This window comes from Trachypithecus francoisi, unplaced genomic scaffold (assembly GCF_009764315.1).
Source record: "Trachypithecus francoisi isolate TF-2019V2 unplaced genomic scaffold, Tfra_2.0 Lachesis_group0, whole genome shotgun sequence".
NCBI lineage: Eukaryota > Metazoa > Chordata > Mammalia > Primates > Cercopithecidae > Trachypithecus > Trachypithecus francoisi.
The window spans coordinates 153,615,801-153,637,210 of NW_022681453.1; the positions used below are offsets into that span (position 1 = coordinate 153,615,801).

Genomic DNA, 21,410 nt, shown 5'->3' on the forward strand with positions numbered 1-21,410 from the left:
TGGAGTGAGTCACAAATTTTTCCACTTCAGAAAAAAGCATGCACTGCCCAAGGTGCTCTGTGTCACTGCTTACTTCAAAGTCCTCAAATCCCTGTCCTCAACCTGTGTCACCCAAAGGAGGTAGTACAGCACCAAGGGAAGACATGGAGCATTTGTGATTTAAAGATGTGCTAACAGAGATCATAACTGGGCCTGGGGATCAGGAGAACTGGCTTCCACAAGCTCGATGTGGAGCAAATGGACAAACTGCACATGACAGGCCCAGTGACCCGCAGCATCCCGGCTGGGAAGCCTGTCCCTCCCCACCTTCACCTGGCTGTAAGGAGGCAGTTTCCTTCCTGACTTTAAGATGCTGTGTGTCTCCCTAAGCTGATTTTTCCAAAATTCAGCAAGTAGTCAGGACCTTGCAGTGCCTCCCCACTACCATCACCATTGGATTGGACCGGCCACCCCTGCAGAGGCATGAGTAGCAGCAGGTGTGAGGTGAGCACCATACCTGATCCAGCTTCCAGTGGAACTCCGCGGGGCGAAAGGTGTCAGCCTGGTCGAAGTCCTTCCGCAAGAGAAAGACGAGGCGGCAGTTGTGCACATACAGGGCATAGTGATGCCGGTTCATTTCTGAAAAGCAGAAAGAAGGTTTGAGGAGTGAGAGAACCCCTAGGTCAGCCTCCACCAGAGGAGTCTTCCTGCTCACTCACTTAGCACAGCACAGAGGACAAAGGCATGGGCACTCCAGTCTTCTCAGTCTTCTCATTTACAACTGGCTCTGATGATAGTTATAATGCACATGATAGAGCTCTTCCAAAGTGGAAGAGGAAGACTCAGGAAAACCCACAGCCAACCTCTTGCTGAGAAGCCATCTGGACTTTAAATACCCACCTAACTTGTACTCAGATACTGCATCAGACCCAGGGTACAAATTACTTAGGTTGACAAACTTCTTGTTTGTTGGTTACAGATGCTTCTGGAGGGTTTAGGGAGCTATGTGCCAATCACATCAGTCACTCTGTGCTCCTTTAACATACTGGTTTCTTCTAGAGTTCTGAGTTTTTATTTTATTTCATCAGATAGCAGTGACAGCAGTGACCACAGAGTACATCTTCTCTCTCTACCTAATCTATATGAAGTACAGCTGCCTCAATTTTAGCTGCTGGGAGGAGGGGATAGGTTGATTTTCCAGCATTAGAGATAGTTTTGTGACTCCAACACCCCCTTCCCATATGCAGGCAATTAACGGGAAGTTTTCCTCTCCTAATGTAGAAACTTCCTTTCATGCTTAGAAAATCTCGTCTCATGGATCCTGGCAGAAGAGGAAACGTTCTTTGACCAATTCTTAGAGAACTTAAACCTTACTACATTATCGAACACACCAGAAATCTACCAGGAGGAGCGTGCTCCATAATGTTGGTTGGGTGGGCAGGTGCCCATGTGTAGTGGAAAGAGCCTTGGCCCTCGATTCGGTAGACTTTGGGTGGAGTTGTATCTTGGGTGATGTTGAGAGAATCATCTCACCTCTCAGAGCTTCAGTTTCCTTAACTATATCATGACATTGATGCTAGATTATCATAATGTATCCCAAGAATGAAATATTGCAATCAATTCCTGTACATCCTGTATAAACCTTGCTTATAAAGTTTGGGTGGGAGGAATCAACACCAAGTACATTTCTAGGATGGGCCCTGATTGCTCTTGACCAAACAGGTTCATGGGAATCCCCCAGTACATGACTGCTTCAGGATCCATGACCATGTTCCTAGCACAGGCCATTCTCCTGGCTTCAAAGCTTCTGTTAGGAGTTGGCAAGTGGCTCAGTTCAAGCCAGTGATACGAGCACTTTTCTCAGCAGTTCTGGGAGAGAACTGCTCTTTTAGCAGAAAGCAAACAGAAGAGATACTTTCCTTCCCACTGGAAGTTGTATTATACCACCAGGAGGCTTGGAGCTGTGCAGCCATATTTGCTCATGTAAAATGGATATACTTACAGGCACAGATCTGAGAAATTGCAGAGAAAAGGAGCCCGGCCTTAGATGTACTTTACCTTGATGATGACTTCATGAACCTTCATAGCTCTGGATGTTTTCAGTTACAAGATACCCACATTCTCTGTATTAGTTTGATTTTTTGGCTATCCGATATCAGTTTGGTCTAGACTTTCCATCCCTTATAGCTGAAAGCCTCTCAATTGATACAATGAGGAAATGTGTGGAATGCATCTGCCCAGAACAAATACTCCGTAAGTGTTACTTATTAGAAGAACTATCATACTGCCTTATGACCAGGGCAACATAACAAAGTAGTGCTCCCAGGAAAGCATCACCATTCTTGAGAACACAACCAGAGGATGACAGGAAGGAGAATGGTCAGGGTCTGACTGTGGCAGGGCTGGCCTCGGCTGTTATCTGGGGGACCATTTTTAGTCTTTGGATGGGCAAAACACCCTGGACTGCTTATGGGGATTTTACTAAAGATTTCTGGTCCCCCTCATCACTGTATAACTGACTTTTCTGTGGTTTCTGTTGATAACTCTTAGGAAACAGAGAAAGGAAGAATTTTTGCCTTTAGTTTTATTCGGAGTTAGGAGAAGCTGGAGCTAAGGAGGTGGAACAAGAAGAATGGATAGGCAAACCTCACTCTACTACAGAGCTTCTAGCCTGGGAGGGTTCTTCCTCCTTCTACTCCCTTTCTCTGAATTCGTAGAGTCAACTCATATGCCAGGGTACCTGGTTCATTCACTGTGTTGGTGATGTGATTTGCTCAGGAATCCATTTTATTCCTTTTCCTGTCCTTAGGAATTCTTTGTTGAATCTTTCTTCCCTTCTCTCTGTCCACGTCTCAGGTAGATCCTAAAGCCTTCTGCTCACTTTCATGAATTAGAATAGTCTTGAAGGGTTTAATCCAAATCTCATCCAGTTAAAACAGATGTTCCTCTTCTCCACTCAGTCTTTACCCGTGGCTTGGCGGCCCACAATAGGGAAAGGATGGGGTAAGATCTTTCATTCTTCTTGTTCCACATCCTCATCCCCCAACCTCCTCCTAGCTCTAACCATGGTCAGAGGTAGGGGAATATGGATGAGAGAAAAAGAAGTATAAAGTTTCTTTAAAAGCCAGTAAAGTTTTTCATTTTCCAAAGGCTCTGCAGAGGTTTCCACATTGCCATCTTCACCTCCCCACCCTCTGCAAGGATGGCCCTGCTATAAATCTTTACATAGGAATTGATATGGTAAGTGACACACTCCTTTTCTGGGTTGCTGGGACATTTGTGCTTGCTGCATTTCCACTTTATTAGCCCTCATCTCTCCATTCCTCATGTGAAAGATTTTCTTTCCAGTTGATCTTCCATAATTCCTCCTCAGCTTCTCCCTTCTCACAGGAATCCCCTCCAGCACACACATCAGCTCCTGCTGCTGGGACCCCTCTTCCTGGCATGCAGCCCTCTGGTTGCTAGCCTTGCACATTTCTGGATGTCCATTTGGCCCACAAGAGCAAAAACACCTGTGTTCTGCCAAATTGTACCAGGGAAACCTCTCTCCCTCCGGACCCTCTCTCCTGACCCTATAATTGTGGCAGCCCCATCATTTGCTTGCCTTCAGACACCCTGGGTAAGAATCAGGGCCAAGCCTTCATGTACCCTAAACTCAACATAAGTCAGGCTTTTCCAGGACTCTCCTGGGCTCTGCTCTGACACCAGCCTGGAGCAGACTTAAGAGTGTTTGCAGCTCAGCCAACTGGCAGCAAAAGTAAGGTTCTCACTTCCTTTCTACAGATGACAACCTCAATCCTTCTGAGTGGTTTTCTGGGCACCTCTGTAAGTGTGAAAATACCCCCAGCCCTTTCCTAGCAGGCAGGGGGACCATCCTAGCACTCTCTACCAGGCTGACACCTCCATCTCTCTCACCTGGTGATTACTGAACAAGGTTGGCCCCTCTCTCTTAGAAAACCCTGTAGGGAAGTGGCTAGCACTGTACATAGCCACTGATCATTCATTGTTCTCAGTTCAAACTCAGAGACAGAAAAGGGCTGCATGCCAGGGGAAGAAGATTCCAGCAAGAGGAGCAAATGTGTGTGTAGGAGGGGACTGATTACTGTGACAAGGCAGGGGCTGAGGAGGAATCATGGAAAGTGACTGGAAAGTGCACTGTTCACGGGAGGAATGGAGAGGTAAACCCCAACAGAGGTGGGCTTAGAGGGGCACAGGGCCCCACACAGTGACCTCAAGGTAGACACACAGCTATGTGTTCACCTAACCTATTTTCTTTGCTCCTAGGTTCACATCTAAACTCATTTCACAGCCTCCCCCATGGGTAGGTGGGGCAATGTGACTAAGTTCTGGTAAATGGAATGTGTATTAGAAGTCAAACATGATACTTTCTGTTCTGGTCAATAAAATCCTTCTGTGTTCAGCTCTAGCCTTACTTTCTGTTCTACGGTTGAAAATGGCAGCAGCAGATGATGCAAGAATCGTTGGCTTCTGAGTGTTCCGGGCAAAGCAGAGCTCCATTACCCACCAGACCCACCTGAAGCTACTAGACAATGACAGGAGGTGAAACCGTGGGGAAAGAATGCTAGCTACTGAGATGTTTGTCTTGGTGGTGGTAGTGCTGTTAGTGGTCCTCTCTCTTTTTTGCAGTTAGCCTTTGCTGACTCGTCAATTCTGTTATCCAGCTATTTAGAAAATAATTTATAATGGAACAGCATAAATAAGTGTTACTTAGGACACCAGACAGAACTTAGTGCAATCTTCATGAAGAGCAATTTGACAATTTACAGCAAAAGCTTCCTTTCCTAATATTTCTATTATTTGAATCAGTAATTCAACTTCTGGTTGAAATAATAAGAAATGTCCAAAAGGTATATACCAGAATACTCTTTACAACATTGCTGTGCTTGCATTTAAAAGAAGACAATGTAAATATCTAATGAAAGGGGGCCAGTGACATGAAGTATGATAAATCTACATGGCAGAGTTTTAAACTCCCAAATAATCCATATTTTAAAACATATTTTATCACATGGAGAAATGATGTAGAGATAATGTTATATAAAGGTAACTGATGACACAATAATATCAGATATTATAAGAATGTAAGGACATTCTACGTATACACAGAAGCAAAAATAACATTGTAATGAAATGTACTAAATGTTATCAGAAAATATCTCCCCAATGGTTAGAATTTTAGGTAATTTGTGTGTTCTCTTTTACGCTTCTCTGTGTTTTTCATGCTTCCACTATAGACATACATTGCTTTATAACTTGAAAAAAATGTAGATGTAAAAAAGCCATAAACAAGCTTTTATTTATTCCAGATTTTTTTTAAAATTTAGCATGGGGTATTTATAGATTTTTTTTCTTGCTGTCAGAAAAGTTAGAGAAAAATCTTCGCACTTTCTCTGTGCCAATCTTGAGTGTTGTTTCACACAAGGGCCCAAGCTGAACACCAGGTGCTGCTAATTTGGGGGTGCTGAATGCCTTCTCAGGGGACTGCTGTGATGATGGTTGAGGCAGAGTTCAGCCATGGCTGCCCGTTAGGCTCCTCCAAGATTCTTATTGAGCTGGGTGGGGCTCTAGCATCTACATGTTTTTACAAGTGCACTACTTTATTTGAATGAGGACCACTGGTGCAATAGCATGGGCCTGGGACTCAGGGTCAGAGGATCTAGGTCCAATCCTGTCTTTCTTGGTAATCATCTGTGTTATCCTGGGCCAACCACTCAACCTTCCATATTCCAGTTTCCTCCTTTGTAAACAGGAACATTTATATCTGGCTGACTTGTCTCCCCAGGGACTCGATATAGCTCAGAAAGGACTATATGTGCATGGCCACTGACCCCAGCTCACACTGCTTTGTATTTGTCTGCATATTCTTAAGCTGTTGTCTCATTGGGATGCTGGCTCCTGGATTATGATGGGAGCACCTCACAGGGCACTGCACAGGCTACTGAACTGCGTCCCAAACCTCCACCTTCCTGCATGAAGGTTCCAAAGAAAAACCTGTCCTTGGCACTGACTCCTACATAGACTTGCCATATCAGTAGGGAAAGCCAGGCACCTCTCAGTTTCTGTATTCAAAAAATATATTAACATTTATTATAAAGATCAATTGAAACAGAGAACATGGTGTTCTTGTAGCAGTGTAATGAGGAGTAAAACTGGAAATAATAATGATAATTATAGTAACAACATCAAGTAAATTAATGGAACGCTGATTTATGCATGTGATGCTACTAATTTCATACTTTATTTCAAGTGTATTTCCCCTATTTTACCTATGGGGAAACTGAGGCTCAGAGAGATTAGCAGCTCCTCAAAGGTCACACCTGAAGAAGTGGTCAAGCTGAGATGGAAACTTTGGCTGTCCAACAGCAGAGGGCGAGCTTCAGCTCTTCTTCTATATTGTATTTTTACTGTTACATCTGCTGTGGTTGTTATTTATTTTGGGTGTTTTAGCAAAAGTTGTATTTGAAATGGGAAATTGTAGAATTATAACTAAATGCAGAGTTGTACAATTTGCATAAGATCTCGGGATGTTTGTGTATGTGTATGGGGATGGGTGGGTGTAGTGACAAGAGCATAGATTTGGATTTAGTTTGGATTTAGTTGACATTCTAGTTCTGATACTGACTGTATAACTACTTGTGACAAGTTATTTAATCTCTAAGGAATGTTTTATCCTTAAAATTGCAAAAACAATAAGGCTTTTATAAAATAACTAATAGAGACCTGTGTTTAGAATAGTAATAGCTAACACAGATTATCACACTTCCTTTGTGCCAGGCACTGTTCTGAACACTTCATGAAGTCATTTAATCCTCATGAGAACCCTATGAGGTAGATACTACTAAAACACCCCTTTTACAGACAGGTAAAGTGAGACACGGAAAGGCTAAACAACTTGCCAAGGTTACCTAGCTAATAAGTGTTAGGGGACTTTAACTACCAAGCCGTGAACTTCTTGCACAGGCCCAGCATGCTGAAAAGCCTAATGAATGGTAGCTATCATTACTATATATGGCAGAGGTTTTCAAACTGCTATTCTAAATTAGCAGTACTTTATTCAAAAGATAGCTTTTGGAAATCTTACTGTATATAATACAGTCAAGGTGGAGGTTCTTTGTTTGAATGAGGAATAAAGATGCCTCTCTCACCCGCATCTCACTTATAGCAGACCTAAAGCACTTCTGGGAATGCTGGGGTTCTGAGGAATCCAGTTTGAAAACCACTGATTCCAGCTTTTACATTCTTTGTGTCTGTACCTCTACTTTCCCCACTTTTCTGCTCCTGCTCTACCTCAAGTCAAGCCTGGAAAATCAGCAGCCAGAAAACCAGAGACCAGAATATATATTGGCAGGGTTCTTCTCAGGCTCCTGCTTTTCTTCCACATCCTCCTTGGCTGTGTCCATGTCCAACCATCTGGGACAAAATGGGCAGCCGCTGGGGTAGGGGTGGAAGGGCTGGGCTAGAGACTCACCGGTTTTGTCTGAGTTGCAGAGGATGGTTTCCTTCTCGGCTCTCACACCAGGGCTGGGGCCGTGTTTCATCCACATGGTGATGGTGAACTGGTCGGTCAGGTTCTTGGGCACAATCCCATCAGGGATTTTGGCGCCCTGCCTGCCATCGAACTTGAAGATCATCTCACTGCTGTCCACCAGCAGTCCTGCAGTCCAGTTGGTGGCAGCACTAGGGGATGGCAAGAGGTCAATGATGCCAGAGGAGGCTCCTGCAGAGGGTCCGGAAAGAAAGGACAACGGGTCATTCCTAATGGGGCGGTGTCCTCATCTGTTTTCTGCTCCTGGGTCAAGATGAACTACTCAGTGTACTTACTCAGAGATGTCTGTGCCTAACCCTGAGCTATGCGACTTAGGAAAAGAAGTGCCAAGTGCTATTCCAGCCCCTGAGTTACTTATGATTTTCTTGGGGAGGCATCAGTAACTTACAGAGAAAGTGCTGTACGTGGCAAGATAGGATGCAAGAAAAAAGTGTTGGAGGAATTTAGAAAGTTGGAAAAACCCTGGGGACTCTTACTAGCAGGGAGGATTCCTGGAGAAAGCCAGGATTTGATTTGGGTGGATGGGTTCACTCACACACCTATCCATCTGTTAACCTGCCAGTCATCTACTGAGCACTAACCATGTGCCAAGACCCCTGCTAGGTGCTGGCTCTGTGAAGGTCAGTCAGACACAGTCCCTGACATAGAGGAGCTCAGAGCCAGCAAGTTGACAAAATGTGATCAGGGCTGTGACTGGGAAAAATTCTATATCCTGATCCCAAGAGAAGGAGTATGAGCCACTCATTACACTTTTTTACAAATATTTATTGAGGCCAAATGATGCAGTGGTTGAGAACACAAGTTTTGAAGTCAGCAGAACTTGAATGTGACACCTGGCAGCAAAATTTGCTAGCTTCGTGACTATGAGCAAATCAATTGACCTTTGTGACTCTGTTTCCTCTTCCCAGTGAGTTGTGAGGGTTGACTGAGGTAATGCATTAGGCAGTAGCATGCTCACTGCATGGCGAAGGTTCACTCAGTGTTAGCTATCATGTTATCATTGTCATTATTATTTCTGCTGCTACTATAATAGTACTCAGGTTAAGGCACGAAGACTTTGTCTGAGGCAGCAGGAGTGGGGGCAGGTTTATTTTAGAAGAATCACCAACTTTGTGGAGGGCGGGGCTGAGGTGAGAGGCGACAACTGGCCTGCCAGAGAAGACTGGATTGTCCTGCTGGGTGGGTCTGGGGCTTCTGCTGACTCCCCACAGGGGCTCAAATACAGAATTCTTTCCATCCTTCTGTTCCATACACAAACAGGGCTCAGGTGCTAGGGGAAGGAGGGCCAGGAACTTGCAGTCATTTTCAAATAATAAGAGTCAGGGAGTCTAAAGTGTGACCTGTGTTGGATGGGTAGGGGCATGGAGGCTCTTTCCTGGTATGGCACTGACCAGTCAGTCATAAACTCTGACGGGTTTAATGGACAGTGGTTGTGTGTATTACCTGCCAATTGCCCAGGCTTTGGATTTTTGACTTTTGTATATCAGAGCCTCATCTTACCTAGGGTATAGGTTCCAAAGACAGCCATTACAAAAAAAAAAAAAAAAAAACTCCTACCATTGAAATGACCCTTTGAAGATTCCTCAAGGAAGGTGCCATGTTGGAAATCAGTCTACTCATTTGAAAATGTTCAACTCAGCCAGTTTTCCCTCAGTCTGTGGAGGAGATCATCAGGTCTATATCCGTTGGCTAGCAACAGAAGGTTATGCTATGTGAAGAGCATGTATCCTTAGAGCCCAGATGCTCTGCTTATCACCATGACAGGTTCACTCTGGGAGAGGCTTCTGGAACTGTGGTGTCTGTGAAGGTGGAGATTAAAATCTCCCAATTCATGCTCATGCTGTAGCTTGTATTGTCAAAGGAAAGTGTGGGCAGAGTTGACAGCATTATTTACATGAGTGTTTCCTAGATATTTTGCCTGTTACTGCACCTGACACATAGTAGGCCCTCAGTTAATATTTATAATTGCCTTTTCTCCCACTCAGTGCTCTCATGAGATGCTTCTGGAAATTCACCCAATGCTGAGGTGGGCCCATCCAGCCCCTTGTCCACGCCCCATGCCTCTCATCACACTTAACCTGTTCTCATCCCCTGTTGCTAACTCCTTAATTGATATCCATGTTACTTATGCGATAAACTAATTGATACAAATATTTTAATGGCCAATAAAATTTTGCTGTCCTTTAATACCACCCTCCACAGATATTTCTAAAAAAGACATCTATCAAGGTAGTAGCAGAGAGAGATTTGTGAGTGGTTTGGAAGTAGGAGATACACGGTTTTTTGGGAAAGTGCATTTTCCTAGTACCCCTGGAATAACACAACATGGCAATAGCTTCTTTGACCTATTAAGTTGAGTCTGACACCAAAACTTGTCCAGTGTGAAGACAGCTGATGACGGGGTACACACAGAGTGTGTTGGTTCCTGAAACCTGGGGTGGCCAGAGAGATGCAGGCTGAGCACTCAGGGCTTCTGACTTCTAGCTCAAGCCAATGGGACCAACGTGATCTAGCAGGGCCCGGTGCAGAGATGTGTGTGTGGTGGCTGCAGAGGCCAGCTTTGCCACCATGTGGAGCAGCTGGGCCTCCACACAGGGGAAGCAGGGTGGGGTCTAGCAGGGCTTGAAACTCCACCACCAGAGGGTCCTTTTTTTGGCTAAGGACATTGCTGTTCCTATAGAATTCACACTTCAATTAATACCTCAGACTAGTGAAGAAATCGATGGTGAATTTCCTTCCAAACAGGTTTGGATATATAGAGATGTACACAGCAGAGAGGACCATGCATGGGGTGATGGGGGATGACATCAAGGGAAGGTTGGGAGACATAATTGGTTATAAAATAACCTAGTGCTGGCCAGGGTTATTCTACAGATATATCCAATATTTACATAACTATTTTATTTTATTTTATTTCATTTTATTTTATTTATTTGATTTTTGAGACAGAGTCTCACTCTTTCACCCAGGCTGGAGTGCAGTGGCACCATCTCGGCTCATTGCAACCTCTGTCTCCTGGGTTCAAGTGACTCTCCTGACTCAGCCTCCTGAATAGCTGGGATTACAGGCATGCACCACTATGTCTGACTAATTTTTGTATTTTAAGAAGAGATGGGGGTTTCCCATGTTGGCCAGGTTGGTCTCGAACTCCTGACCTCAGGTGATCTGCCCGCCTCGGCCTCCCAAAATGCTGGGATTACAGGCGTGAGCCACTGCACCCAGCCTACATAACCTTATTTTTTATAGTTACAGTACTTTATTGTTTTCCTATGAAGTCTTATGAGGCACAGAATGGGTAGCAGGCCTGAATTAAGAGCCTTACATGTGTTTTTTTTAGATACTCTTCTGTGCGGTGAATATTGTTAAAATTCCAGGTTACAGATAAAGAGCCCTAGGCAGACCAAGCCCAGGATGGCAACCAACTAGCAAGTGAACCCATCACTAGGACTTCCCAGCTCCAAAGCCCACGCTCCCCATTGCACCTCCTCAGTGGACCTGGAGGGAGATCTTGTAACCTTCTACTCGTTTTGCAACCATAGAAACTGAGGCCCAGAGAGGGGAAACGACTGGACCAAAATCACAGTTACAGCTAGCTAGAAGCAAGCCCAGCTCTCAGACACCCAGTTAGTGTTCTTTCTACCACACAGTAGTGTTTAGGGGGCCAATCATATGACCTGCCAAGCACAGCCTAGTCACACGGGACTCCACCTCCCTACACAGGCCACTGCTCTGACAGAGGGGCACATTGAGGACATATGCCCTGGCAAAGCCATAATGTGGGGCTTTTTGTCTTCCCCACTGAGTGGGAGCGGCAGGCCACTTTCCTTAACCCGCAGATGTTGCCTGCCAGAAACCATCAAGCTGCATTTAACCAGATGGTGCAGACTTCCACAAACTTAACAGATTGTATTTCATTTTTTGGTACACTTAAACAAACAGAGAAGATTTACTTTCTCCACAGTTTTTCTGTCTCTCTTCTCCCCAGGGATCCCTTGGAAAGGCAGTGGGTAAACAATGCATCACTTGCAGTGATGATGCAGCACTGTCTACACACAGGGTGTATTTAAGATGCTCCTTTGGAATCCTCTGCGAAGGTCCTGGCTGCTGAGGATTCACACTGGTCTTGTATACAGCAGCTGCAGCTTGAGTACTGGGGATTGAAACCAGGGATGAGGTCCAATTTGACGTCCCTGGGCCCTAGCAGGATGGGGAAGCCACTCAGAGCCAGAAAATAGAAAATAGACATAACGAATGAGGCAGATTTCAGGGCATACTGTGGTACAAAAACCCAAATGGGGCCTAGGGATGGCAGTCACTGTCTGAACTTCTTAACTGATGAATTTGCATTTTTCTCTGGATGGCCTTGGTGAGGCCAGAGGGTCCTTAGCATTTCAAGGAGCCTGTGGCAAGAGTGACTGACATGGGGCCACCAGTTGTGCCTCCTCAGGATCCACCCCTAGGCATGAGAAAGGGCAGGGATAAGTAGGGAATCTCAGGGAGAAGATCCAGTATAATCAAGGACACAGGCCTCACTCTGTAAGATATTCTCACAATTGGCAATATCAACTCCATATTATGCCAATAGATGTTTATGTAATGTCTAAGTTATGCCAGGCACTGCCATGAGAATGCAGCCATGAACCCAACAGAAGTAGTTCTACCTTGAGGGATGCAATGAAAGTCTTTTATTTTCTGAAGGAAGAAGCTCAGTGGGTGGAGGAGTTCAGTGATGCAGAATCTCACAGGAAGCGAGGGAGGCCCTCGCTTGACAAGTGCTGTATCGACTGCCGGGACTTTGTGGTGGTAGAATGTATTCTATTCACAACACAAATCTCTGACCCACTGATATCAGCTTGACCATGAGACTTGCTCTGATGGATGACATACGTGTGCATGTGACATGTGTCATATCAGAGCAGAAGCCTTAAGAGCCCGTCTGTGGTTCACCATGCATCTTTTCCATCTACCAGGAAATCAACAATGTTTTAGATCAAAGCTGTTCCATTTTCCTGGATCCTGGTGGGGAGCTAACATGGTGAAGAGCCACAGTCAATCGAAGGACACATGGTAAAAATGTTAAATAAACCTTTGTTATTTTAACACAGTGAAAGTTGGCAGTCAGTTGTTAACCTGTCTTACCCTGACTGATAATCCACAACAGTGATTGTCATTGGCAGTTAAAATTCCCATTTCTCTATCTGTATACCTTAAGCATAGGCACGGAGGACTTTCTGATGTCCTTTCAGGAGTTCACATGCTATTGATCCCACAATGAAACTATCATTTCGCTTCTAGAATCCTAGAAAAGAGGAGTTCCTCCAAGGCCCTGGAATCAGAAACTTGGATTGCTTGGTGAAGCAAACTAGGTTTTGCTTCATCTGGGTGGTTGGCCAGGATCCTGAGTGAGAGCCATGGATATCTGGTTGCTTTCCAGCTTGGTATGTGTTTGTCACTGCAGGCAAAATCCTCCTCCCCAACATATTGGGCCATGTTGTATTGTAGTTGCTTAAATGACCTCCAAGAAATAAGCATAAGAAAGAAGCCCACTGCTCATTGTCAGCATCCATGAGTCAGTGCGTGCAGCCCTTCGCTCTTATATGAGTGGGGATCTAATCAGACTTCCGACAGGTGTTCACCTATTTTGCTTAAAGCAAAAGACCCACTTCACCTCTCCGAGAATGGAGGCACTGGCTATGACTAGGAGACTGACATTGTCATGCTGGGAAGCTCCAGCTCTTTAGCAGTGTCATAGAGAAATCCATCATGGCTTCCTGTAGTTGGGCTATTATGAGGGTATGAAAACCTCTGATGGTGGTTATTAGTGAGAACAAGTTCTGCTGAGCTGCAAGGTGCACTAGAAAACTATGGACTTTTATAGCTACTAAAAAATTGCATTGTAATTTTCTTAACATGTCTGTCTTCTCCAGAAGGCTGAATTATTTTTATATGTTAAAAACATTTAAATAGACACATAACAATTGTACATATTTATGGGGTACAATGCAATATTTAGATGCATGTATACCTTGGGTAATAATCAATTCGGGATAATTAGCAAATCTACCACTCAAATATTTATCACTTCTTTGGGGGTGAGAATATTCAAACTCCTTTCTTCTAGCTATTTTGAAATATAAAATACAGTATTATTAACAATAGTTGCTCTACTGTGAAATACAACATTAGAACTACATGGTCTTTTAATCTCTACGTTATTTTAAGAGTTGGCACAGCATCTGAATACTCAACAGATATTTGTTGAATTAATAAATTTGTGCAGGAATGAATGAATGAACGAGCCCTCTACAAAAGTCTCCTGGGCTCACAAGTATATAAATCCTGAGAACAACTTAGGGTCTGGTCATGTGCACTGCTCTGACACATAAACCACGTGATTTTTGCAGCACACTCTCACTCTATGGTCTTTTGTTCAACCGGACCTGCCCTCAGCGTTCTTCACTCCACAAAACACAGCTGACCCAGACATCATGTACAGGAGGTACTGGCCAGCAGCCAGGAGTCCTGTGGTCCCTATGAGGAACCACCAACGTTCCTGGCCTCAGTGCCACCAAGGGCATATGCACCACTGACTATTTTTCTAGTTTCTGTAATATGTAGTGATGTAGGGCCATCAAAGTGGACCTTTTCTCGGGCTGTTGTTAATGTCAAATTTAATTTGGCCAAGAGGTCTCACTGAGGGCTTCTCTGTCATCTCATGCTCAAGATAGTTCCGTGACAGGCACCTCTGGAAAGTCTGGTGCCTAAATGGCAGGGTCCTTCCTGGGGATCTATGAATTCAGAGGAAGTGATAAGCAGTTGGCCCCACTTCTCTAAGAAGCCTGGCTTCAGGTAGAGCAAAGGAAGGTGGGGGCCACTTGAGTTACATCTGACCCCACAAGCTAAAGGGGACACAGAGGTTCAGGGGACCTCCATTTTTTTTGTCCAAAGCAGAATGGCAGTGTTTCCATGCATAAATCCATGAAGCAATATGCCTGACATCCAATGCTTCCCTAGGCCCAAAGAGGCATTTCAAGTGCTTCTGCATCTACTCAGGTACCTCCTGACAGCAGGCTTGACACCAGCTTAAGTCCAACTCCCACTTAAACCAGATTCCCTCACTGCTCCTGATGGGGCCTACATTGCAGGAGGAGGAAGCAGGTGGGCAATGTCCAGATTTCCATGATGACCCTCTGAGGAGATATCCACGGCTAGGTTACTGCATGACTACAGCTTCACAGAGGAGACTCCAGAACTCAAACTACCAAGGTAGCTCCATAGACTGACTCCTGGTGTGCATAGAGGGCAGGCAAATGCTGACTAGAGGGAAGGGTTTGGAGAGGTGAAGGGGAGAGAGACCATCCTAGTGGGAGGAGAATGTGAGTGAAGGCTTATGGATGAGAAGGAACCAGGCAGAGGGACCAAACAGGTGCCCTGACCAAGCAGAGGCAGAACATCAGGGCAAAATGTGCTGCAGTAATGGATCAGCAGGTGGAGGCTGATCTTTGGGAGGGTCGAGAATCAGGCTAGAATGTGGTGCCCACACCTGGGTATACCACAGGCAACTGCTGCCGTTGTCCCTTAGATCTGCCCTTGATCCTGGATACCTAGCTCTGGTTGGCAGCACCCTCATTCAGTTAGACACTCACACAAGAACCTTTTTAGACTCCTCTCTTACTCCTGACAACTAATCAATCATTGAATCTTGCTGATTTTGTCTCCAAAGTCTGTCTTAAATTCCTCCTTCCTGCCACTCCCCTGGTTCAGAACTCATTATCTCTTGCTTAGACCATGGCTCCAATACCCTAATTGATCTCCCTGTTTCCATCCAAAGTCAATAAAGATTTGTAGGATGAAAAATGCATGAATACTGAGGCTTAAATGGTCATGGCAGCTCCCCAGTTGGGAATCCCAGCAAGAAGCTTGTCTACCATCCACTGAAGACACACAGAAACTTGTCTCTGGAACCAAAAGTACCCTACAGGAGTCAGGCATTATAACCCAGCTTCCATTGTAGAAGTGATCCAGCCTACATTTCCCTTACGGGTGGAGAGAACATGAGTCCCTACATGGAAGCTGACCCCAGGATAGGATTTGTATCTGGGCCTCACTCATTTGCTTTCACCCTTTTTATCTGAGCTCTCCTCCAGTGCAGTTCAAAAGCCAGGCTTCTAATGTAGAGGCAGGACTGAGCCTGCTCAGCAGGGTTATTGGTACAGGATTCTCATAGGTGTGGGGAGCAGTGCTATGGAGAGAAGCACAGACTTCTGTCCTTCAAAGGGCAGCGCCCAGCACCAAATAAGGCCGCATCTTAGGGGAAACTGCCTTGCTGGATGAATTAACCTGTCCTGCCAGGCAATGTTGGCAGCACAGATAGAATGAACTGTGTTAACATATGAGATGCAATTTTGTTCGAAAATTTGTTCCTTCAGGAAATCCTTATCACACTCCCTATCTCCCCATCTCTCCCCAGCAACATTTAAAATCAAATCACAAGTGTGTGCCCTTGGGCTCATCTGATCTTTAACAAGCTGATCCCATCATCTCTTCTAACCTGGAGGAGTTTAGGAAATGATGCTAACCCACAGTGGCCTGGGGTTGAGTTGACTTCTAATTCAGGTGCATGGGGAGCAAAATGGGGTATTCCTTCAAACTAAGATGTCATCTTAGATGGCTTCTCTGCCACAGAATGGAGGAGAGGACTAGAGGCCGTTTTCTGCCTTACAACCATTTTTGCAAGAGCTGTATGGAATATTGAAGTTGTAGTGATTTTTCCGATCTACTGCATCATTCTGGAGAGGTCTGCAGTCCCATAGGCCTTCCCTGCCAGCCAGGTGACATGAAAAATGGAACACGACAATATCAAGCAGGGTTTATTTCACATTCAGTTCTAAATATTTTTACTTGGTTCCTTGAGTTAGAACAGTGTGGGTGAAGGGGTGTGTGTGCTTGTGTGTGTGTGTGTGTGTGTGTGTGTGAAAGTTGAGGGAGAAAAACTGCCCCAAAGATAGTAGTGGAGAGGCCCACCTTGGGGGAAGGCAGGCTAGACTGTGCATTCGCAGCCTCCCTTTCTTTTGGAGGAGATGCGGTTACCTCCAAATACAAGCCCAGTGTAAGAGTAAGCCCTTTCCTAAGCTCCCAAACATGGCTAGAGAGTCCAGTGTGAGTTCCTGAGTATTGTGGGAGAGAACAAGGAAGAAATGAACTATGTGCAGCAGTAGGAGCGAAGGAGGCCCATCAACACGTCAACAGTCTGAGTTACAAAGCACATGAGGTGCTTCTCACCTTATGAGATGCTCATTTTCTCATTCCACAGACTCACTTGAGAGATTTACATTCTAGCTCCAGAGGCCTGGATGGATAGCCTTAGTGGATACTGAGCTAAAACACCCATCATTCAGACAGACTTACTTTCAATTCCTGGCTCTGTTGCTTTCTATCTGTGTGACCTGAGACAGGTCATTTTCACTCTCTGGGCCTCAAATTTTTCATCTCTAAAATGGGATGGGTGACCTCCTCATGGTGAAGCAGGAGAACTAAATAAAGTAATGCATGTGAAGAGGCTGGCAGGGCACGCACAGCAGGTGCCCAGTGGAGCTGGCTTTCCTCCATATCCACCTTTCAGAGCACTCCTCCGTCAGTTTTGCTTCCTAACTCCCAGCCTGCCTCCTTTCTTGGGGTGCCATCTCACAGCCAAATGACAACAAGCCCTCTCTGTCCCTCACAAGTGAGTATCTTCCTTTGTCCACCTTCACCCTCACCCCAAGCTCTTCACTGCTGTGGGCAGACAGACTCAGCTTCATGGGCATGTGACCTTGTTACCCAGGGCAATGACTACATGACAGAGTTGAATTTCTACCCTGTCCTAACTTTGCTTATCTTTAACACACAGAATGCCTGTGATAAAAAGTTCCCTTTGCAACCAGACCAGCTGAGACTGGTACATAGAACCAAGATAGTTGACCAAAGGACTTCAAAAAGACCTCAGGCTTCATAATAATTTTATTTCCATGCTAAATGATACTCCCTCCAGCACCATGACAAATGACAGTTGCCACGACAATGACTGGAAGAAGCCTTAAAAGGACTAAAAGGGAGGCAGTACTACTGGTTCCAGGAGGTTCACTACCCATTTCTGGAAAAGACATGAATATTCTTTCCTTTGCTTTTCATGTCAACTCCTTCATTAGAGAAATCCTGTATCTTAAGCCTCTCACCCTCACTTGTTGAGAAGTTGATTGTGAGCCATGCTCCTGGTTTCAATTCCACGGCCATTGAATAAAGCCTGCACTGCTTGACACTCACTTTTGGTTTTGTGTATTGGCTTTGTGATACTGTGTATGGAAAGACTCCATCTTTGGCAAGACCAGCTTTGTCAATAACAACCTGAGTAGTCACATAGGGTCCAATGCTTAGTTGTGTATACTTGGTTTAATGCTTTGCTCTCTCTGTTTTAAAACTCTTGTTAATTTTTGAAAAAGAGCCCCAAATTTTCATTTGCATTGGGCCCCACAAATTATATAGCTGGCGCTTTGGGGAGGAGACCAATCTCTTTCCAGCTGACTGACACTACTAACTCTTCGTACTGGGTCTGGTCTGGTAGCTTCTTCTAAACCAGTGGGGCAGAAAGGAACTCGTGTTTCTTTGGACCATGCCCTAGGTACTCTTGAAAGTATTGTGCCATTTAATCCCTGTTTTACCAAAGAAGAGCAAAGGCTTTGCCTTTCCATGTCACTTGCCCAAAGTCACATAACTAATAAACGGAGTTTGAGTCAGGAGTCTAGTGCCAAAAGCTGGGCCTTCCAACCCGTCTGCCATAAGTAAACTTAAAATCCATCCAGGAGTTACACATATTGGTGCAGGAAGGGAGGGCGGATTCTTCCCTAAGATAATAAGGTATGCTTTTTTTGGTATACATCATTTAAAAGCAATTAATTAAAAAAATCCCCAAAGGGAAAAACCTACCACATAACTTCTGAAGGGATTTCTCAGAGTAGGTCTCCCGGTCACAACCCTTCCCAATGTAATTAGTCTGCAGCTCTGCGACGATCTGGAGGGAAGACACGGCTCCATCGCACGTCTCCAGGTGGATGCTGGGGAACAGGGCCATGCTCCCGGAGCCAGGCTGGTACTCAATCCTTTTGGTCCAGTCTAAACAAACAAGGAAAGGATGAAAAGTGAATCAGGTGCAGTCAGTTTTGCTGGAACATTTCTTTTAGAAGTGTGAATTTGTTCCAATGAATTATTTGCCCCAACACATATATTAGATATTAGGGAACAGTCTGAGAATAATGGCAGTTTTACATTTGCTTATGCAAGGTTTCCTCCCTGAGAAATACTAGGCAAATGCAGAAAACTGCACCCAGCTGCACTGAGCCACGCAGGAACACACAAAACATGTGCGGGCACACGCATGCTCACATGAGTGCACGCGCACACACACACACACACAGTCACACCCTCAAACATATACCAGCTACTCAGTTCACCAGTGTTGTGAGCCACACCTGTCCATGGCTGCAGTCACAACTTTTCATTCATTTCCCAGACACTCCTTCAAGGACTTCACAACAACACACCAGAGGCAACCCCCACCATCCCCAACCTTTTCTTTAGTATCTCAAGGTGTATTTTTTAACTTTTATTTTAGGTTTAGGTGTATAAGTGCAGGTTTGTTATAGAGTAAATTTGTGTCACGGGAGCTTGTGGCACAGATTATTTCAGTACCTGGGGGAGGCAACCCTTCTTACATTCACTTCACAGGCAAACGTCAGATCTCCTCAAGGTAAGGTGCCATAATTATTGTAGTATTTGTGTAATATGGTGCTAATGTTTTATCTTTCTCCTTTTTTTCATGTGCCACTGATGATATTTTTGAGTGTTGTGCCTCTGGCCCCATTTTTCAACTTTGCCTCACGTGGTAATTTTTAGGAAGGCATGTGTCTTGTTATAAAACAAAAGAAAGCATGGTTGTTCAGGCATCTCGTGAGGTCACAAGGTAGGGTGAAAGGATTCTCAGACACTCAGAACTGTGAGTCACTGAAGTAGGTCTCATGGTCTTGTCACTGCTTTTTAGTGAAACAATAATGTGGAGATGATAAAGCATTAGAGAGGAACAAAATCACAATTAAAATGGCACCATGCAAGAACAGAGCAATCAACACATACAAACTCTACAAGTGAGTGTACACAGGAATTGACTGATACACTAACAGCAGCACCTGAAAGTCAGAGCGGACTCCAGGGAAGCTCCCAGTGACTGATGACGTGTGTTTGCCTGCCACAGCGGGCATCCCATGCTCTGTGAGGACACATATCTGAGATGGCTGTGCAGCCATCTTCAGCCAGATTTATGTGCAGAAGAGTGATTCTGAGTCATCAAGCAATGTGAACTATGGGTGCTATTAGTTTACTAATCCCAAATGTTTGTCATATACAACATTGCTAGATGATATCCCTTTGCTGAAGTAGAAATAAAAATCTATGAAGTTGCCTGACCTCACCCATGAGAAACTCAGAAAGTCCTTCATTGTGGGACTCGGTATCAGGCTGCGGTTACCAGAAGACTCCTCAGTTTCCAGTGGGCCATTGGCACCACCATGTGATACCAGTATCTTGGAAGAGGCTGGGCTTTGGGCCTAGCCAGATGGCTTTGTTCACTGAGCAACCATTTGTTCAGGGTTTGTTTCTATGTGCCAGGCTCTGCTTGGAGTACAAAGGGTACAGCAGTGAACAAGTCAGGAGCCTAGGGAGAGAGGCAGGTGATGAATAAGCCTGTGCTGCTCTAACAGAGAGGAGTAAGTGCTATGAAAGGAAAAGCCAGTGATAGTGAGGGGCTCGTTTAGCTTGAGAGTTAACCTCTGAGCTGAGGCCTGAATATCAAGGACAAATGCATTGGGGGAAGCCTCAGGGAAGCATGTGTGAAGCAGATGCAACAACAATCTTGGCTTGTCTTTGTAAGGTCAGAAAGTTCTTGAGCAGGTTACTGAAGGTCTCCAAGCCTCAGGCATCTCATCAAGAAAATGGGAACCACAGCACTGACCTTACAGTATTGAGGTAGGGACTGAATGTGAAAATGTGTGCATTGCATGCAGTAGAGACTGATCAATGTTGTTCCCTGGCAAGGAAGAAGACAGTCTGCCCCCATCCATCACAACTTTGACACATTGCAGGTACCTTTGCAATCTGACTTTAGCTCTGAGCCCCCATGGTCACCAGCTGCCCTTTACGGGGTTTTCTCAGAGTGTCTCACAGGAAGAGAGTGCACATTACGGTTGTGAGATTCATCCCTAGGGTACTTACAATAAGAGATGTTTGGATGAGAGTGACTAATTGTAAAGGAGAACATCCCCAATTCTATGTTATTTTCCTCATAGTCTTTAGGAGCTGTATCTGGATTAGCCCATCCCCTCCCAGAGGATGAGATCATGAAGTTGCTGCAGCCCATGCTCCAAAAGCCTCAAGTGCAATCTTAAGGACAAACCACTGGAGCAAAAGGTGGCTTTTTGTCTGGTGGATCTAAAGTCATAGTGCTATAGGAAGCCCTCTACACACATGGCCAACTGTGTAGTGTCCTAGGTACAAAATGTTTCGTGCCACTGTGTATTTGAATGTGCTGTTTCTTCTACTTGAGGCTCCCTTTCTATCACCATCTCTCTTGCCACCTCCTCCATGTGGCCTTCTGGGATTTCTCCAGTCTAGGTTGGTGCCCTCTCTCCTCCATGCTTCTGCAGTATTTTCAACATTAGACTGTAGCATTAGACTCCAAGCTTCATGGTGCCTCTGAGGCCCCATCGTGCTAGTCAGTGCCTGGCACAGAGTAGATGCTCACTAGTGGTAGAAACTGTGACAGAATCCTACAGGCTAT

General features: G+C 45.0%; 1 protein-coding gene across 1 annotated transcript in view; it reads right to left on the reverse strand.

The window, feature by feature from the left end:
* CLSTN2 (calsyntenin 2) overlaps window positions 1-21,410 on the reverse strand; it is a 625,554-nt gene that overhangs the window by 94,626 nt on the left and 509,518 nt on the right. Inside the window, exons 6-8 of the mRNA XM_033212488.1 lie at window positions 18,509-18,694; window positions 7,469-7,717; window positions 497-618 (exon numbers count right to left, since the gene is read on the reverse strand). Of these exons, the coding sequence (XP_033068379.1) occupies window positions 497-618; window positions 7,469-7,717; window positions 18,509-18,694 (557 nt within the window). The remainder of the gene's footprint in view (window positions 1-496; window positions 619-7,468; window positions 7,718-18,508; window positions 18,695-21,410) is intronic.